This window comes from Lissotriton helveticus, chromosome 5_1 (assembly GCF_964261635.1).
Source record: "Lissotriton helveticus chromosome 5_1, aLisHel1.1, whole genome shotgun sequence".
Classification (NCBI taxonomy): Eukaryota; Metazoa; Chordata; class Amphibia; order Caudata; family Salamandridae; genus Lissotriton; species Lissotriton helveticus.
The window spans coordinates 912,940,009-912,958,462 of record NC_136065.1 but is presented as its reverse complement, the minus strand read 5'-3'; the positions used below and the strand labels follow the sequence as shown (position 1 = coordinate 912,958,462).

Genomic DNA, 18,454 nt, shown 5'->3' with positions numbered 1-18,454 from the left:
ATCAGGCCACTTTGTTCTTTTCACCAAGAGTTCTGTACAACAATATGATATGTTTTAAATGTTGAGCACAGGAGGGTAAGCCAAGAGGAGAGTCTTAACACCAGGCAACACTGGGGCAGGTCATAGTCACATTCCCGGTTCGTAGTGAAGACTACTGCAACAGGATGCATTTAGCCTTCGTGGTCTGAGTTATCAGTGCACCCGGCCTCATGAGACGAGAATAAGAGTCCTTGCTGTTTTCTTGAACACAGAACTTCTTTGTTCAAATATGTATGAAGGTGTGTACCATCTTTGAAACTTATAAGCGGTTTTATTTTCTGTTTTGCTATTATTCTTTGTTTGACTAGTTAGTGTTTTGAAGTAGCAGAAAGAGTGTAGAAGTGCTGTAGATTACCAACAGCAGTCATGCTCGATTTGTGTAGGAAATGGTACTTGTTTGCATGCTCGACCCAGATGTTTCTGCATTTGCTGGCCTCCACTTTTCTGTGCTGGCTTGAGAACTGAGTGCAGTTTACCGCTGCGTGCCAGTACTAAAGTGCCTGTGATCTTCCTTTAAACATTGCTAAATTGGCTTATTCCTTCTTGGTATATTTAACTAGCCTAGAAGTGTTGCATATCGGGATTCTGGCTCAGGTCCACGAGGTTGTGCTTCCCTGCCCATGGGTACCTGGACTGAGTTGAGTGCACTGTCGCTTGAGCATGGGAGTCCAGGTAATTGTAGCCCCACACAAGACACTGGGTACACCTGCTAGTGTAGTATCAGTGCTTTCTGGGTTACCGACAGCCCTGTAAAGGGTTCATGAACGCTGTGGTAATTAAATCCAAATTTCATTCTTTAGAATAGCACACTCAAGCACTGCACTGCGAAAATACATTATATACATTGAAGTGTTTTGTTTCAGCAGTCTCATCCTATTGCTTAGTACATGTGTGATAACTACACAGAACTTAATTAAAACATGACTTCTGGATGTTGCTAGCAGCTCCAATACAATGAACACTTCTAACATAATTAGAATGTTCCAACGTGCCTAAAAGCTACTTCTGTGAGAGCATGAAGTAGTTAACTTGCCTCTAGAATTTCTTAGGGCCCGGTGCACTGCATACCCTTTCACAATGAATCTGCTATGGTTATCAGATTTCAACCGGGAGAGAGTGTTCCCTGGGAAGAAAAGTAAACGATTAGCTGGGCCCAGCTCCTCACATCTCTGTATCCACTAATGGCATAAGAGTGGGTACCTCAGCAGTCACGTGTGGTGACCTGACACAAAGACCTCACACATTCAGTTGTCAATGCATGGGATTTATATAGGGTTGGCCACTGGTCTTTAGCCTACATTGGGGGACTTTCCAATAATCCGAGACATAACCGGTCTGAACCAGCATGGTGAAAATCTCAATTCGGGCTATGTTTATTTCATTTGTTTGATTTCTGACCTTGGTATGTAGATATTGTGTAGCTAGTAGCAGATGTGTCACCTTATGGGATAGTAAAGTCTTATTTAGTTGAATTGACACTTTCATAAGTTCTCTGAAAGATAATGAGATGCTGAATGTGGACCAAAGGCAGACATACTAATTGAACCTTCTCAGAATGAAATCTGGCTTTGGGATTTTGCAACTGAAATCTCTAGTATATGGTGTGCAAAGCATATGCAGGGGCCTGGAAGTTGAATGGCTCTTGTGGCCTTCAGTGCCCATCGTTAACTCCACTGCAGTGGCAATGCAAGCATGGCTTCAGGCCTACCCTGTGTAGCCTGACTGTTGCAGCGTAAATATACTTTGTGACTGGTAAATAAAAACCTTTAAGGTCGAGCCTAGCAACGCTCATGCGCTGCTCTGCGAGGCATGCTGTATCTGGTCGGGTGCTGAGACTACACCCACTGCTTACCATTTGTTGCTCCTTGTGCCGTTCTGCTTTCTTTTATTCTTAATGTTCAAACGGTGCTCTTTGGCTAGCCTTTGGATGTTTTTTTCTTCTCTGCTGCGACTGCTCCTCTTAAATTCCCCTTACACCGTGATTGTATTTTTAGTTTCTTTGGCACACTCTTTGTTTCGCTGAATCGGTCTCATGTTGTGAACACAGCTTCAACATGGTTTCGCCTGCACACCACTTCCATCGCGTTGGATATTATATAGCCTTAAATGTCGGACTCAATTTATCCATAGGGTAGTGCAAGCTTTACCTGTGCATTCGGTTGTAGTTTTACTGTTATATCTATTGCCTGTTCCAGTGTTAAAAAAAAGTGTTTAAACAATGCAGTCATTCTTTTTAACATTGCTTGCTTCATAAATGGAATATTTACAACAAAATTATGACAACCCAACGAAGTGTTGAAAAGAGGAAATAATTGGGAGTTGGTTGTGTAAAACATCTTGGGGTCAATTGATAACTGGGAAGTTATTTGTGGATGTGCAACCTTCAGATAGTTGCAGACGTGACTTTCTAATAACGGTCCCCTGGTTGAATCTTAGCACGCAAGCATGAACAACCCGGTTTGTGCTAGCCAAGAGGGGTTCTTGTATAAATGAGAGTTCTGCTGACTGATTTCTATATGGGTCCTGTATAACTAAATAGGCTAGTTCGGTTTTCCTTTCTTGCTGCTCTCACCGATAAATGAATTTATTGAAGTTAACTATTTTAATTGAATCGCCTAGGCATGCCAGGGATTTGTCATGGTGCTCCAGCCTAGTAGTACTGTGCAGAACAATCTGTGGACAACAAATAACCTACGTAACTCATACAGCCTTAGTATGAAAGGTGGAATTGACACCAACTGATTCACAATCGGATTTTTAAAACGTTTACAATTATTTTTACTACACTTAAAGGCGGTTACTTCACATTGTCAGGTACTTGGCCCTGAGGACATCCAGGCCTTTGCAGTAAATCATAAACATTTGTCACAAGGGCCCAAAGCGCTCAGCCTCTCACAGAGTGCATTGTATGTGCTTGACTTTGTAGAGTTTAAGTCAATTTGTATGGACCACACAAAACTACGACAAAGCAACGAAGTGTGGTAGGAACAGGAAAAAATTGGGAGGTTGGTTGTGTAATGCTTCGTGGGTCAATTAATAACTGGGAAGTCATTTGTGAATGTGCAACCTTCAGAAACTGCACACACATATTTGTGCTGTAATAAGAGAGCACTGAGACCCCTTCTTACTGAGACCTGTCTTAGGCTCCCATACTCGGACAATGCTGTGCATCTTCTGTCGTCGAGCGATCCTTACAGGGCTACGCAAATATTGTACTGTGTTTGACCAGTTTATACACAGTCACATGTAACGCTCATCTGTAGTCATGGGCCGTACTCCCCCGCCCCCCCCCCCCCCCCCTTACCTGGCATTCACCTGGCCCATTCTGCGTGGATCTGGTGCTCAAAGTAACATTTACTTCTTTACAAAATATTATTTTCCAAGGCATTCAAATTGCTAACGACTGTTGAAATGTACATTTAGTTCAGATTTGTTTTGAATTTAGTTTTTTTTTCGATTTTTTTTTTTTTTATAATCTTTTATTGCCCTCACTTGCTTACTGAACCTTAACTCTGCACTAACCCTCATCCGAAACATAACTGTGTCCTGCTGTTTAACTTAACTCAAACCCTCTTCCTGGCCCTAAAGTTTTAACTATTGGCGTTGCAAATAATAATAATGCAGCACCAGTAGCTCAAACTTTGTTATGTGAGACCTGTTGCATCGAAGATGCTTGGTAAATATAGTAAGTCCTCTCCTTGTATGATTTGCAGCCAACAAGGTAGGGTACATAGTTCTTAAATATGGGACATGTAGAATGGCAATGTTACTGTGTCCCTACAGTGGCAGAAAACTGAGGCATTATACGAGACCCAATCCTATAGTGGCACCTGGCAGTCAGGTGGCCACTACCTGAACTTGGCAGTTTGCCTAGTTACTGGTGAGGAGAATGAGCACCTCTTCCATGCTTTTGTTTGATGGTTGAGTTTTTGGCAGCCTCTGTAGCACTCACAGCCTGTCTGTTTCTGGGAGTGTGTAGCTGTCTGCTCACCTAGACAGCAAGAGTAAAGAGGCTAGGGGGGAGAGAGGACTGTGCTGCTCACACACAAGATTTTTACCCACAAGTGTCTCTGATGGTGCCCCTATTTGTAACTTCTGATAAATTAAGCAGTGTAATCAAATTGCAGCAGTTCCTGTCCAGAACAATCTCTCCATGCGACGTTTGGGAATGTTTGAGTCAAACTAGTCACCCTCAATTGCACAAAGTGGGCCTGTCCTTCTGTCCCCCCATGTTGTTAGCAAATGCTCTGATTCCCTATTACTGGATGTCTTTTTCACCAATTATTCTCTTTTAATGAATCCCCCCATTTGTAGAATCCGGCCTCCCATGCGTCACAGTTGCATGTAGGGATGCCTGTTGTATGAAAATCCACATAATTCCTAGGACAAGCATAATATATTTAGGAGGGCTTCATAAACCCAATGCTGCTATTATTTCAGGCATGGTCCTGTGCGCCAAGGCGGGCGACTGGATTCCGTGGCCATAACTAGAAGCCCCCCATTATACAGTAGAAGATTACAGTATGCTAGAACGTCTAATGTCTGGGACCTGCAGCATAATGATGAGGCAGCCCAATATTCCAAGTAGTACCATTTTATGCAAGGGCCACTGTTAAGGCAGGGATTGCACAGTATACCTGGGAGGAACCTTTAAAGTTGGGGATGACCTCCATAATCCTAGTGATGATACAGTGTGCCAAACGGAGCTGGCTTGCTCGAGCACCTCTATCATGCCATGCTTGCCTCCTCCCTAGATCTCGGATATGCTTCTCCGCAAACACCCATCATTATACACATACCCACCCATGGACCAACCGTGTGTAGCACCTTCCCATTGGACCAAAAAATGAATAGCCTCAGACACTCGTATGTCTTGTAGGACCTCATCCTTTTGCACAGCAAGCTAAGGGGCTTGTGTCTGGCTCATTTGTTTTCTTTTCAGCCGTCTCACTAATAGTGATGGACTCCTTGAATAACTAATTTCGCGAACTCACATTTCAGTTCATTATTGTTTGTTCACTTCAACTTGTCTCTGTGTTCCTTGTCTGTCTGTATCCTGTTGTTTTCCCAATGCTGCGTTGCCGTTTTTAGGTCGAAGCCTAGTGGCGCGTTCTCGCTGGCGAGATTTAGTGATGTTGAGGAGCTTGGATTCTTGGCTTTAAGCCCTTCCCCGATCTTTCCCATTGGCTGGCGTCACCGTTTAGGCTAAACGGTGGCCAGCCATTGGGAAAGAGCTCTTTGTGATGTACTCTTTTCTCTTTTTGAGCTGTCCCGTTTGGACTGGCTCCCCTGACTTCCATCTGCTGTAAAAGGTTTATCCTAAAGATTAGAAACCTTTTACAGCTGAAGGAAGTCAGGGGAAAAGAAAAGTATACGTCAGACAACCGCTTTCTCCTCCCCTGTCCTCGTTTCAAGCTCCGCTGCTCCTCCTCCTCTCCCTCGTGTCCCCTCCCCTGTGATTGCCTAGCAGCAGCACAGTGGCCACAGACTGCTCTAAAGTCAGACCTACCATAGTGCAGTCAGACGTGCAGCAATTGCAGTGTCACTGTGTCTTCCTTGAGGGATCCAGATGAGTGTTTGAGCTGTTATTAATTGCTGTTCCTTATTATTTTAAAATGCTGCTATCAGTATGCAGCTTGCAGTTATTAATTGCAGCTTGCCATTATTCATTGCCGTTTCTTACCAATGCCGCTTTCAGTACACAGGTAAGTTTACAGAATAAAGGTAGAATATTTTTGGGTGTTCTTTTGCACCGTGTCTTGCTTGAGCGACGGCCAAGTAGCAGCATAGCGGCCACAGACTGATCTAAAGTCAGCCCTACCAGAGTGCAGTCAGGGGTGCAGCAGGTGTAGAAGCGCTGTGTCTTGCTTGAGTGATGGCCTAGCGGCAGCACAGTGGCCACAGACTACTCTGGAGCCAGCCCTACCAGAGTGCAGTCAGGGGTGCAGCAGGTGCAGTGGGATCACTACTACTCAATCTCTACTACTCACTCTCTACTACTCACTCTCTACTACTTTTTCGCTACTATTCTCTACTACTCACTCTCTACTACTCTACTCACTACTACACACTATGTACTACTCACTCTCAACTACTTTCTTCCCTCTACTCACTCTCTACTACTCATTCTATACTACTCACTCTCTACTACACAATACTAATTATTTACTACTCACTCTACTACTCTCTGCTACTCACTCTCTAATACTCACTCTATACTTCTCTCTACTACTCTCTAATCACTCAACTACTCACTCTCTACTGCTATCTACTCACTCTCTACTAACTCCCTACTTTCTACTACTCATTCTCTACTACTCACTCTACTACTAACTACTAATCACTCTACTACTCACTCACTATTACTCTGTGCTACTCATTCTCTACTACTCACTCTATTACTCACTCTCTATTACTCAATCTCTGCTACGCTACTCTCTACTAACTCTAATACTCTCTACTATTCATTTTCTGCTATTCGCTCTCTATTACTCTAATCACATTCTACTACTCAAATACTCCATCTCTACTACTCACTCTCTTCTACTCACTCTCAAATACTCACTCTATACTACTACTCTCTACATGTCGACCTCTCTCTCTACCTCTGTACTACTCTCTACCTCTCGTAAATACAAATATATGCATGATACATATACAGGTATGCATGCATATGCACATGGAAGATTGAAAAACGGTAATAAAAGCAAAGCTGAAAAGCAAACTATTTACAAACAGAATTGCTTTAACTTAAACGAAGGCGAGACCTATTGCATTTTCAATGCTTGTTTTCTCCCCTAACTTAGTAGTTCAGAGAGAGGTTGTTCAATAGAGACCCAACCTAAATAGTGTGTTCTCATTTGTGCATGTCTTTGTTTGCTTGCTCTAGACTTGGTGTCTTTGTTACTCGTGTCTATCTTGTTGGCGCGGGCACCCCACAAATGTACAACTGAAATGGACAAATCAGGTTTCTGCTGAATGTTCTCCTTCTGTGTATCTTGTGACGGTGTAGATTCTTGACTTTCACAGAAGCCAAAACCTAGGAGTACTCTTTCCTGCTTAGTGTTTCTGTACTTTAGAAGAGGTATTTTCATTTAGATTTACTTCGTTACCGACTGACTTTGTTTAACAAAACAAGCTGCTGCTAATTGGTAGGTTTTCTTTAAAGTCTAATTTCCAAAAAACGCGAATTATTATCCAGCATCTCACTAATGCTCTGTGATTCTACTTCGGGCAGAAATCCATGAAATATCATGCTGCAAAACCCACCTTATTTTGAGCCCAAAACTCTGTAAACATAGTTGTGGTAATGGCCATGGGAGGGTGTGGAGGAGAAGCGACATAAATCCAACTTCATCGTGAAGATCGGGGTTGTGTGTCTGTGTTTCTCTCAAATTATAAATATGCTTCCCGAATATGATGATTTTGTAGGCCCATTTCTAATCTGAATCTTTAATACTGTCAATATTTTATACTTTTTGCACTGTTAAGTCTTATTTTTACAATTAAACACATTCTTAGTAGTTTTATAAAATTGATCATGTTCATTATGTTTATTTTCTTCTAGGGTTTGGACGAAAGGATGTAGTGGAGTGCCTTCTTCAGGCTGGTGGAAATGTCCATGCAAGAGATGATGGTGGCCTTGTTCCTCTGCATAATGCATGCTCTTTTGGTCATGCAGAAGTTGTGACAATTCTTTTGCGGCGTGGTGCGAATCCAAATGCACGTGATAATTGGAACTATACCCCTCTCCATGAATCTGCTATTAAAGGAAAGATTGACGTCTGCATAGGTATTTCCTATTCTTCCATTTTATCATTAATTACAAAATCCTTCCTGTCTAGCAGTTATTCTAATGAATGAAACAGTTCATACCATTCATTTATTGACCACATCTACTTTATAGCTTTTGCATTTTGATTAAAATGTAATTTTTCAGAGTGATTATAACAACTGTGGTGTTTCTTTTCCCCCTATTAAAACTAGGGTCGAAAATCGGGATTGCCAACAATAAATAAACTGACTTTGAACGAGCAAAAACCCTGACTGGTTTACATAATTGAATTAGTCAGCAACTTCAGCAGATATTTATCAAACAGCGATGTTCATGCCTTGTTTTGGCAGTTATGAATTTTTCAACAGTATTTAAAAAGATTTTTATTCTGAATTGGAAAAACTCTGCACTGAACATCTGACACAATTAAATTATTATTTTTTTTTCTGTGTTGCAGTGGTTAAATCTATCCGTTGATTGCGACTGATTGAATAAAAATGTGCACAGCACAATAATCTGCTTTTTGATCCTGAAGTATAACGAAATGTGCTTCCAAATGCACAGTGTGCAGATCCATTTTAATTTCACTGTATGAGTACCTTTATTCAATGATTGATCCAAGGTGCTCTCAGTTCAGGTGAGGTTAACCATATTTAATCTTTTTTGTAGTGCTGTTGCAGCATGGAGCAGATCCAACGATACGCAATACAGATGGAAAGACTGCATTGGACTTATCAGACCCTTCTACAATACCAGTGTTGACAGGTGAACATATCTTTGAGTTTTGGTTTTACATTTTGAGTCTATAAGTGGCGCTTTCACATCATTCTTCAGTTTTCCAGATTGTAACTATTATGACGTATGTGCTACACTTTTCAGTGAAAACAGCAAACCATTTGGTACTCTTGAGATCTATTAATTTGTGCCAAAACATATACGCTTTGAGGGGGCAGTATGTCCTTGGTCTGAGCACGTGTTTAGAGTGATTGGATCAAAATTGTTTTTTTTTTTTCATTGTGTGTGCCTTATTGTTGGAGTGGAGTGCTTGCAAAAATATTAGCATTTAAGGGTGCCAACGGTGACTAACTTATGTGGAAATTTACTTTTGTACTGAATACACTGTGTGTAGTGTTAATTTTTGTTGTTTTTAAGTAACTGTTTTAATTGTTGTGTTTAATTTGACGAGAATACTATCCTACCTGTTCATGATCTGTTAATGGTATTGAGCAAGATATATATGAAAATAAACAGAAAATATTGTGCTTTAATAAAAAATGTTCTTTTTAAATGCAAATAAATCAATGGGTTTACCTCCTAATAGCTGTGAAAAGGATTGTAGGGTGAATATTGTTTAGGTCAGGCAGGGTTTTCATAAGGCTTAGGAAGACTATTAAAATAGTGCATCTTTGCTTACACTTGCCAGAGCTTTGTTACCCTATAAAAGACCGGTCAAATGGCATTTGTTAAGTTTATCAATCTTTTTCCAGCTGCCATTGTGAAAGCAACTAAGCTGATGGCTTGACCTCAAACCACCTGCTTAGTTTGTGACTAGCTTTGACATGCAAATGCAAGTAATTTGTGGACTCATTGCTCTGCTTTGAGATGCTATGTGCACGGCCTAGTTTACCAGCATTAACCCCTTCCATGCTCATGACAAGCTCAGCTCGTCATGAGTCACAGTGGAGCTGGGCTCGTCATAACGGTCGCGGTCCGCCCACGCACAATTGTTTCCCCGCCTGTGCGGGAGAATTAATCAGTGGGCGGAGTCGTGACAAGCCCAGCTCGTCATGAGCACAGCTCTGCTGTGACTCATGACAAGCTGGGCTCGTCAGGAGCACTGCGCCGCCAAGCCCCCCTCCCCCCACGTCGTGGGGGAACTACCCCCGCGGCGAAGAGGTTAAGGAAGGATACTGAATAAAATGACCATTGTACTAGCAGAGGCATCTCAGCCATAGTTCTTCTCTACATTGGCTGAGCATGCCTGGTCAGGATAGGTTCAGCCAGGGTGGAAAGAAGTCTCTGAACTGGGTGAGACAAGTGGAAGTGGTCTCCTGGACCTGTTGCCATGCTACCTTGCAGTGAGGACTCCAGTCGACCAAGTGAGTAGCTCTTGAGTCCAGCCCTGTGGCAGGCCAGGAAGGAAGCTCAAAGGAGCCACTTAATACTAATAATCTTCCTCCCATTCCTGCAGCAAGCCCAACACAAGGTGCACCATCTCTCCTTCCCTGTCCCTTGAACTCCATTAGGGCAAAGCAGAGCAGCTAGTCACATTGAGGGCCAAAACAGACCAGCGAGGAAGACCCACATTTCTCTCAGATTTAGGTCTCCGAAGGTAGGCATTTAGTTATGTGTATTATGTATGAGAGAGCATATATGTGACTGAGCATTTGTGGTCCTGCAGGTGTATTGTTACATAATGAGGATTCTGTGGCATCTCGTGCATTGATTGAACATTGTCATGCGTGTAGATATAACCTGATTTTTGACCTCTGTCTCTGAATTCAGAAAAAACATGTGCCAAAATACAAAACACGATTTAAAGCCATCCTTAATGCTTCTCCACTTAGTGAGTGAACAGAACATCTGTCAGCTTGCAAGTAGGCCATAAACATAGCTTGTTCTGATAAAATCTTACTCGCCACGCCATAGCGAGTGGGCGAGTAGATTTGTTGAGTCTTGAATACTATTAATTTTAGGAGCTAGATAAGTTACTTTTTGTGTCCATTTTCATAATTCAATGGTGGAAGCTTTGTATTGGTTTTATTGCTTAATCTCTTTTAATATACTTTACGATCCTGCGTCATTTATTGTCCTTATGCATTTGTTTTTATGCACTTTGATTATTCTATAATAATTGAGTAACAAAGATTATGAGTTTGTATTATCCAGTTGTGCATGCTCCAAATAACAAAACTGTCTCACAGCATATTAATGTTAAAAGAGATAGGTTAGATCATAGAGAGAGTTCTAATAATACTTTGGAGAAAATGTTTGTTTGCTATGGGAGTAATTGTTATCTGTTTCAAAAGGTGTTTCTTATATACATATTCCTCTTTCCTATGGCGTGGCATGTATTGTTACATGTCTATTCTTTTGGGTCAGGACTTACCTAAAGAATTCAATGTGGATCTGGAATTAGTTCTAGAAGTTCACAGATGCATCCTAGGCTTGGGATTGCTCAAGCGAAGACTTGTATGTGTGATGCAAGACAAACGTGATGAAGGGCATGTTTCAGTAATGATTGCAACAAGTGATTGTACTTATAATTTTATATATATATATATATATATTTTATTTATATATATATATATATATATATATATATTTGCTCAAACAATTCTCAAACCGCTGTCGCACGGAAAAAGAGATAGCAGCACTCCAAGGGTGTATGCACAAAGTTTATTTCAAGAACGCGCTTTCGGCACTCGGCCTTCTTCAGTATTAGATCAGTTGCCACAAACAACTACCATTTAAAATAAAGGTCACATGACATATGGACAGAAAAAACGGACTTGAGTGCAAACAATCGAAAGCAAATGGTCGCCATTTTGGAATGGGAAAGTACATGAGACTGAAAACATCCCATTATATCGTTTTGTTTCATATACATTCTAATTATGTTGTCGATACAAACCCTGAATGGGTCTACCATTCGTTACTAGCAGCAGAATATGCACATTGATTAATCCACTTATATAGTGCAAAATAAATAAAGGCCAATGATCGCCATTTTCGAATGGGAAAATACCTGAAACGGAATGCATCACGTGATATCCCATCATCTTATATACAGTCATATCAAATTATTAATCAAAACCCTACATGGGTTCCCCATTTGCAACTAGCACCAGAATTTTGCATTGTATATGCATATCAATTATTCCCCTTGTATACTTTTACAATCTTGCCCTAAATGGGCCACTTTTATCCAAGCCCTCTGTCCAGGTCCATATTGATGTACATCTCACATCTCATTATATAGTCATATTTTCAATTCATTACAGATTATTATAGTTCATAAAATTACGGAATCATAATACACCCACAATCATATTAGATGAACTCCCAAGTCTTCATGTATGTTTAAACCCATCGGTGTCTTAGTTTGAAGATCAATTATGTATCGCGACTCGAGTCGCCTAAGTTTCTGTAACCTGTCTCCCCCTCTTTCATTTACCGGGACAGCATCCAGACAAAAATATGATAACAGATCCCTGTTACGAGCATGTTCTAAATCAAAATGCCTGGCCACCGGATAACTGGGGTCCGCATTCTGAATCGCTCTCTGATGCTCCAAAATCCGTAATTTAACCGGATTCGTAGTACTTCCGACATACCTTCTGCCACAAGGACATGTCAGACAGTACACCACATATGGTGTGGTACAGGTTAGGAACTTCAATATCTTTCTGGGTGTTTGCACTCAAGTCCGTTTTTTCTGTCCATATGTCATGTGACCTTTATTTTAAATGGTAGTTGTTTGTGGCAACTGATCTAATACTGAAGAAGGCCGAGTGCCGAAAGCGCGTTCTTGAAATAATCTTTGTGCATACACCCTTGGAGTGCTGCTATCTCTTTTTCCGCGCGACAGCGGTTTGAGAATTGTTTGAGCAAATATTGAATGTCGGGCACACCCCCGACAAAGCAAGCACCAGCCTACGAGTGCGGTCGGCAGGTGTACACGGAGCGGGAATATATATATATATATATATATATATATATATATATATATATATATATATATATATATATATATATATTTTATATATATATATTATTAGAGATATGTTGGGGGTGATCCAATATTGAGAGGTATTAATCACTTTTGCAGTAAACCTGCTTATTTTAACATTCCAAGTGACTGGATAGGTACATCCTACTTTGCTCTAGTTTTTATAAAGTAGACCAAACTGATAATTTGAGTAAAATGAGTGGAGTGCGTCTTAAGAGAGTGAAACATGTTTTTGGTTAACTGCTTATTTGGGGTGTTGATCCCCCCCCCCCCATTTGTGTGGCATTAGATAATGTGAAAATTGGACAGTTGTCTACTTAAGTGTTAGTCCAGCAGTGTTGTACATGAAAACAGCATGAAAATTAATAAATATATTGCTAATATGACTCCTAGTGCCCATGAACTTAAAACTTTGGGAGAACTTGTTATGGTAAACAGGTGGTTTATGGTTTAGTAATATTGAGGAGGGAATTGCGAAGATGGGGAATGCTTTGACGTTGGGTGATGGCTTGCTAAATAAAATACTAACATCCATAATAATTCGTGTTCTAAGTCTAATTGTAATATTATTAGAAGTTATCTGTTTTAAGAGAGTTCCTAAATGTGGATGAGGAAAGAAGATGATGCCCAGGAAAAGAGAGGAGATCGAAATAAGCTACCTCAAAGTTAATTTGTATGATGAGATGAAAGCCTTGGAGACCACAAAGCTGAAGAAACCAAGAATGATTGATGTGTTGTAGTGTAGTATGGGGTAGTTTGTGGCTATTTGAGCAAACATCGGGGGGAGATATGGGACTGTTTTTATTCATTTAAATAATCCTTGATAGCTTTGTTTAAGTTAGCTTAACTTGGTGGTGTTTGGCATTACTGGGCCGCAGTCTGTTTGCACTGACTTGCACTCCTCATTATAGACTAAAACTGTTTATATTATTTTCTTTGTTTTGAAAGAGCTTTCCACCTTCATGTCTCTAGCTGGTCTTCTTTTCCGTTTAAAAAACATCATTGAAATAGATTTCTTTTTCATGGTGCCACAGAAGTTAGTCACTAAATGCATTACTTTGTGTTCCTTGAGACGGAAACTGTGGAAGATGTGCTGTGCAATTAGCAATTTCAAGGCCTGTCCAGATCACAACTTTACTTCATTCATTTTAAACGTTTTTATTGTATATTGTCATCTTCAATAGTGCAATGTCTTTCTGTTTTTAGGGTAGAGTGTTGAATTATAATTCATAATGTAGACGTTTTCTAAATATTTATTTTTCCAGGTAACTCAATTTCTCCAATGGTGTTTGGTTCATATCATGCAACTTTGCAGTACTGCACTATAATGTTTGAATCGCACCATGTCGAGTGTGTGGCTTTTCATTATTTGAAATCTATAAATTATGCCCTTTCTGAGATATGTGCACAACTTTTCTTTTCCTTCAAACCAAACCGTCTCTATGTGAGGCTGTTATCTGACTCTGTACTTGACTTTTTGCTTACTGTCTCGAAGGTAGAGTCCAAGTTGGTCTGTCAGCTGAATATACTTTGAGACTTTTCTTGCTTTTTGAACTGTGCAGTATATGCTAGTCTATGTAGTTTATACTTAGACTTTTTGCTCTTTCCTTGAAGACAGTATTCATGTTCGTCCTCTTGATGGTTTATACCTAGACATTCCTCGACCCTTGAACTGAGGAAATGTATGCTATTCCTTCGTTTAATTACATTGTTTTGGTTATTTATTTGCTGTGGAGGAAAACCTCATGTTATGACCTCTCGCAATTGGTATTATTTGATGCATTATAGATGCTGATTTAAATTTTACTAACTACATTTTTGGCTTCTGTAATTTCTAAACATTAATAATACTTTGTTTTTGACTTTGCGTATTGTCCTGTGAAGGTTTTCTCTATTGGCAAAGGGCCACCTTCCAGTGAGACTCTAATGACCTGATATTGCGAATCACCCCTTTTAATTTATTAGTTAAAAGATTGGACAACTGGATGTGTGAATTCAAACGTTTGACATTTATAACCACAATTGTAAGCACATTGAACATATTTGTAGTTCTGCATGTTCTCATTAAACTTTCACCCTTTCAACCTGCTGAGTCTGTCCTCTAATGGCGTTGCAGGTTGCTTCGCCTCTGGAGTCTACATAAAGTATTGTTAAAACTTGCGCCTAAAAATTATGGCTTTGTCAGTGCTTGTTTTTAATAACCTTTGAAATTTTTCTGACTAAGCAAAAGAGGGTGTTATTGTGTGTGTAACTTCAGCATAAGAGTTCATTTTAGTAAAGCCATAATTATCTCTTTCAGGTGAATACAAGAAGGATGAGGTCTTAGAGTGTGCCAGGTAAACAAAATGCCACATAAACTGCTACATAAATGTGTACGTTGTTTTAACGCCATACTTGGGCCACACAATGATGGTGATGATGAGTGAATGTCCTTTATTAGGAATAGAAAAGTTTTTGAAAGGCAATCTCAAAACATGGAAAATGGTACCAGCAAATGTTCAGTTTTGAATAAATGTAATCTCTTAACTGTGGTGCCTATAATGAATGCGATTGCCTCTTGGAGCCAGAGTTCCTACTCAGTACTGTACTGTATTGGGACAATCTGAGAATATATAGAAGCCAGTGAATTCCAGAATATATTGGTGCACGGAAAAGCCAGTAAATTACTGCCTATTTTGGTGCATGATCTTGCCAGAGCTGGATAATGCCATATTAAAACAAATCCATTTTGTGTTTGCTTTGCAACTCTGTCTTGGATTGGAGAATACTTGTGGCTGTCTTCTACTTGTCTTTTAGCCAGACCACTGATACAGTACTACCGGAAATACTTTTTTTTAAAAAACTAAGTGGCCCTTTTTGTGTGCCAAGATAGTAAATTAATTTAGCAATTGACTCAGTATTAGATTGATTGCAGTAAAAATATTAAATTAAAAAATGAAGTGAAAGTAATTGTAAACACGAAAATATCAAAATGTAGAGTTTGTCAAATATTTACCACTACATTTGCGAACTCTTAATCTGTATACATTAACCCTACCTACTCCATGCCTAAACATAATTTAACCATAACTCCATACCATACTCCAATGCTAATCCTAGCACCAGTGCTAATACGACCTTCTACTCCATCCATAAGCACAACACCATCCTTTATAGCGTGGCTTACACCATCTCTTGTTCTAATAATAGCACAACCCTAAGGTTTACCAAACCCTAAACCAATCCCTTTACCCATCTCTCTCTTCCCTAAATCCTAGCGTGGGAGAGGTGTGGCGCCGCGGCCAGGGCGACTGATGCTGGAATCTGGGGATCAGGGTTCGATCCCCGGCTCCGGCGGCAGGTTAGCCCAGCACCATGTGACTCTGGGCAATAGCTTGCTTAATCTTCCAGACGGCCCCCAGCGCCTAGAGACCCATACGGGTGATTGTGCGCTTTACAAATGTGGATTATTATTATTATTATTATTATTATTATTATTATTATTATTAGCGTTAGCCCATACATTACGCTCAGCTGATGCACTCTACATTCTCTCGTACCTTAACTAACTGCTCATTAAACCAAGATGTCTCCCTCAACTTTGCTTTAACTTTCATCTTGGGACAAACTTTTTTTCTATTATCTTTTTTAAATCAAATTTTCTAGTTTCCATTTTAGGTCAAGCTTAAGCGGTGCGCATGTGCTGTCTTTTAGACATGCTGTATCTCCTCTGGGATTTGTGTATACCCTTTGTTTCTCATTGGTTCCTTGTAGGTCCCCTCGTATGATATTGCTTTGCTATGGTCTCTTTGTTGTCTTAGTTCAACATGTAGCCTGCCCCTGTTAAATGTGGTCTTACTCGTTTGTTTATTGTTTGTGAAAGGCACTATTTTTCTTCTTTTGGCCTGTTCATCATTGCGGCCGCACCTTCTGCTCCGTTGCTTGCTACACCCCTCCTCGTCCCTCACCCCACCTGCCACGTTACTTTAACACTGCGTCAAACCTTTTCACTTGACTAGTGCTATAAAAGCTTCACATAATCACTACTTTGTTCCCGGATGGCACACTTTATCTTTTATCATTGCGTCTGCACCTCCCGCTCTGTTGCTTGTTTAATAACTGGAGTTATTGTCCAGTTGATGTCAGCGCCGAGTGTCTAGCTTGCTGAGCTATTGGCTGGCTTATGAATGTGTGCCCAAACTCTATTATGTGCTGACTAGATCTAGCTTGGAACCATTGGGAGCTGGTTACCTGGGCTGTCCGCTGGGTAAAACCCCCATGTCAGCGTCTTGATAGCTCCCTCGCGGCGGATACACGAGCTGCTTCATGCCCCTCAGCTTCTGCTTTGATGCACCCATATAGTTCCTCTCTAAAAATATACTTGTCCTGTTATTCCCTTGGGAGTGGCTCTACACATTGCCTGCTAGCCGTGCCCCCATGCCTTTTAAATTTGTAAAATTGCACCCTTAATTAAGACACCTTTTAACAAATTGTTTTAACGTTATTTCCCCTCCCAGGCTATGGGTGAGCTGTTAGGGAAGTTGGATGCGCTAATATGCTGTTTTTATGTTAAAGTTCATGAAGCTCTCCGTTTCAACAAAAAAAGGGAAACCCTTTTCTTATGTACCGTGAATCAAAAAATTTGTAACCATTTGGAGACCCTTTCCCATAAACTGAAATTACTATATGCTTCAAATAATGGGAGGGGCTAATCCTGGTCACAAAAATTATTCTTTTGATCAACTTCTGGAATTTGAGTGGGAGTCAACTGTGCTGGTTATTTTACTGTGATATTGTAAGGCTCCACAGAGACATCTGCAGCAGGCTACTCTGCTATCTTCCCAACTACAGTGCACCACGTTACATGAGTGTCCGTACCAGGAGTCATTGACACCCTTACTCTCTCTAGAAAGCCACTTCACTCTGACACAGATCCATTTGCAGGCAAATGGCATTGTGGAGGATGACAGACTTCTCAGGGGATGTTGTACAGTGTGACAGACGACATGCGACTTGCATTCACAGTCCTGAGACCAGATCCTTTGCTTACTTCAATAAAAGTTTAGCTCAAACTTCTATAAAGTACAGATGCCACAAGTGCATCAGCAGAACAAGCGTCTGCCTCACAAACTTACTGCACCACACGCACTGGCGCACCACATCTCTTTCAGCAGTGCAAGCACCCGTCTTTCAAACTCACCACACAGGCCAGGGTGCACCACATTGCCTCAGTAGTGCCAGCGCGCGTCTCACAAACTCACCAGACACGCATGGATGGACGCACCACATCTGCCTCAGCAGTGCAAGCGTCCTCGCATCGACAACAGATGCCACTAAGACCTCAGCAGTGTAGGCGACACACGTGCATGAGCGGTGCAAGCTTTCTCATGTGTGTCTCTTGCATAGGCATCTCTAATGCAAGCATCTCTCTCAATCACACATACCGTGTCCCTCTTATCACTTGGGTATTAGCGGTGCAAGCTTTCTCCCATGGATGACAGGTACCCCTTACTTGGGTATCAGTAGTGCAACTGTGCAAGTGTGTCTCTCGATCATTTGTTCCTTGTCGCTCTTACCACCACATGGGCATCAGCATGCAAGATTCCTTTCCACATACAGAGCTAGTACCATACTAGTATAAGCAAAGCAAGCCACACATGTGTAGAAAGAGAGAGACCACAGTTAATACTTGGGCTTAGGCTATATCCATTTGCAGTGGAAGCTTCCCTTAGACGTGTTGTCGTTTCTGTCACCCCACAGTAGCAAATATGGTATTGAGGGGTTTAAGGTGGATCAGTTGGTCAAAATTGTAATGTCATTGATGGTCAAAGGGCTAATGTTTTCAGTTCTGCTACCCCTGGCATTGTGGCGCCTCGACATCCATGGCAGTAGCAGGGCAAGTGTCTTTCTTACACAGACATTAGAGCCAA

At 40.9% G+C, this 18,454-nt stretch overlaps 1 protein-coding gene across 1 annotated transcript in view; it reads left to right on the top strand.

The window, feature by feature from the left end:
• LOC144752568 (poly [ADP-ribose] polymerase tankyrase-2-like) overlaps positions 1 to 18,454 on the top strand; it is a 281,081-nt gene that overhangs the window by 30,176 nt on the left and 232,451 nt on the right. Inside the window, exons 2-4 of the mRNA XM_078640457.1 lie at positions 7,607 to 7,831; positions 8,483 to 8,578; positions 14,845 to 14,881. Coding sequence (XP_078496583.1) covers positions 7,607 to 7,831; positions 8,483 to 8,578; positions 14,845 to 14,881 — 358 coding nt within the window. The remainder of the gene's footprint in view (positions 1 to 7,606; positions 7,832 to 8,482; positions 8,579 to 14,844; positions 14,882 to 18,454) is intronic.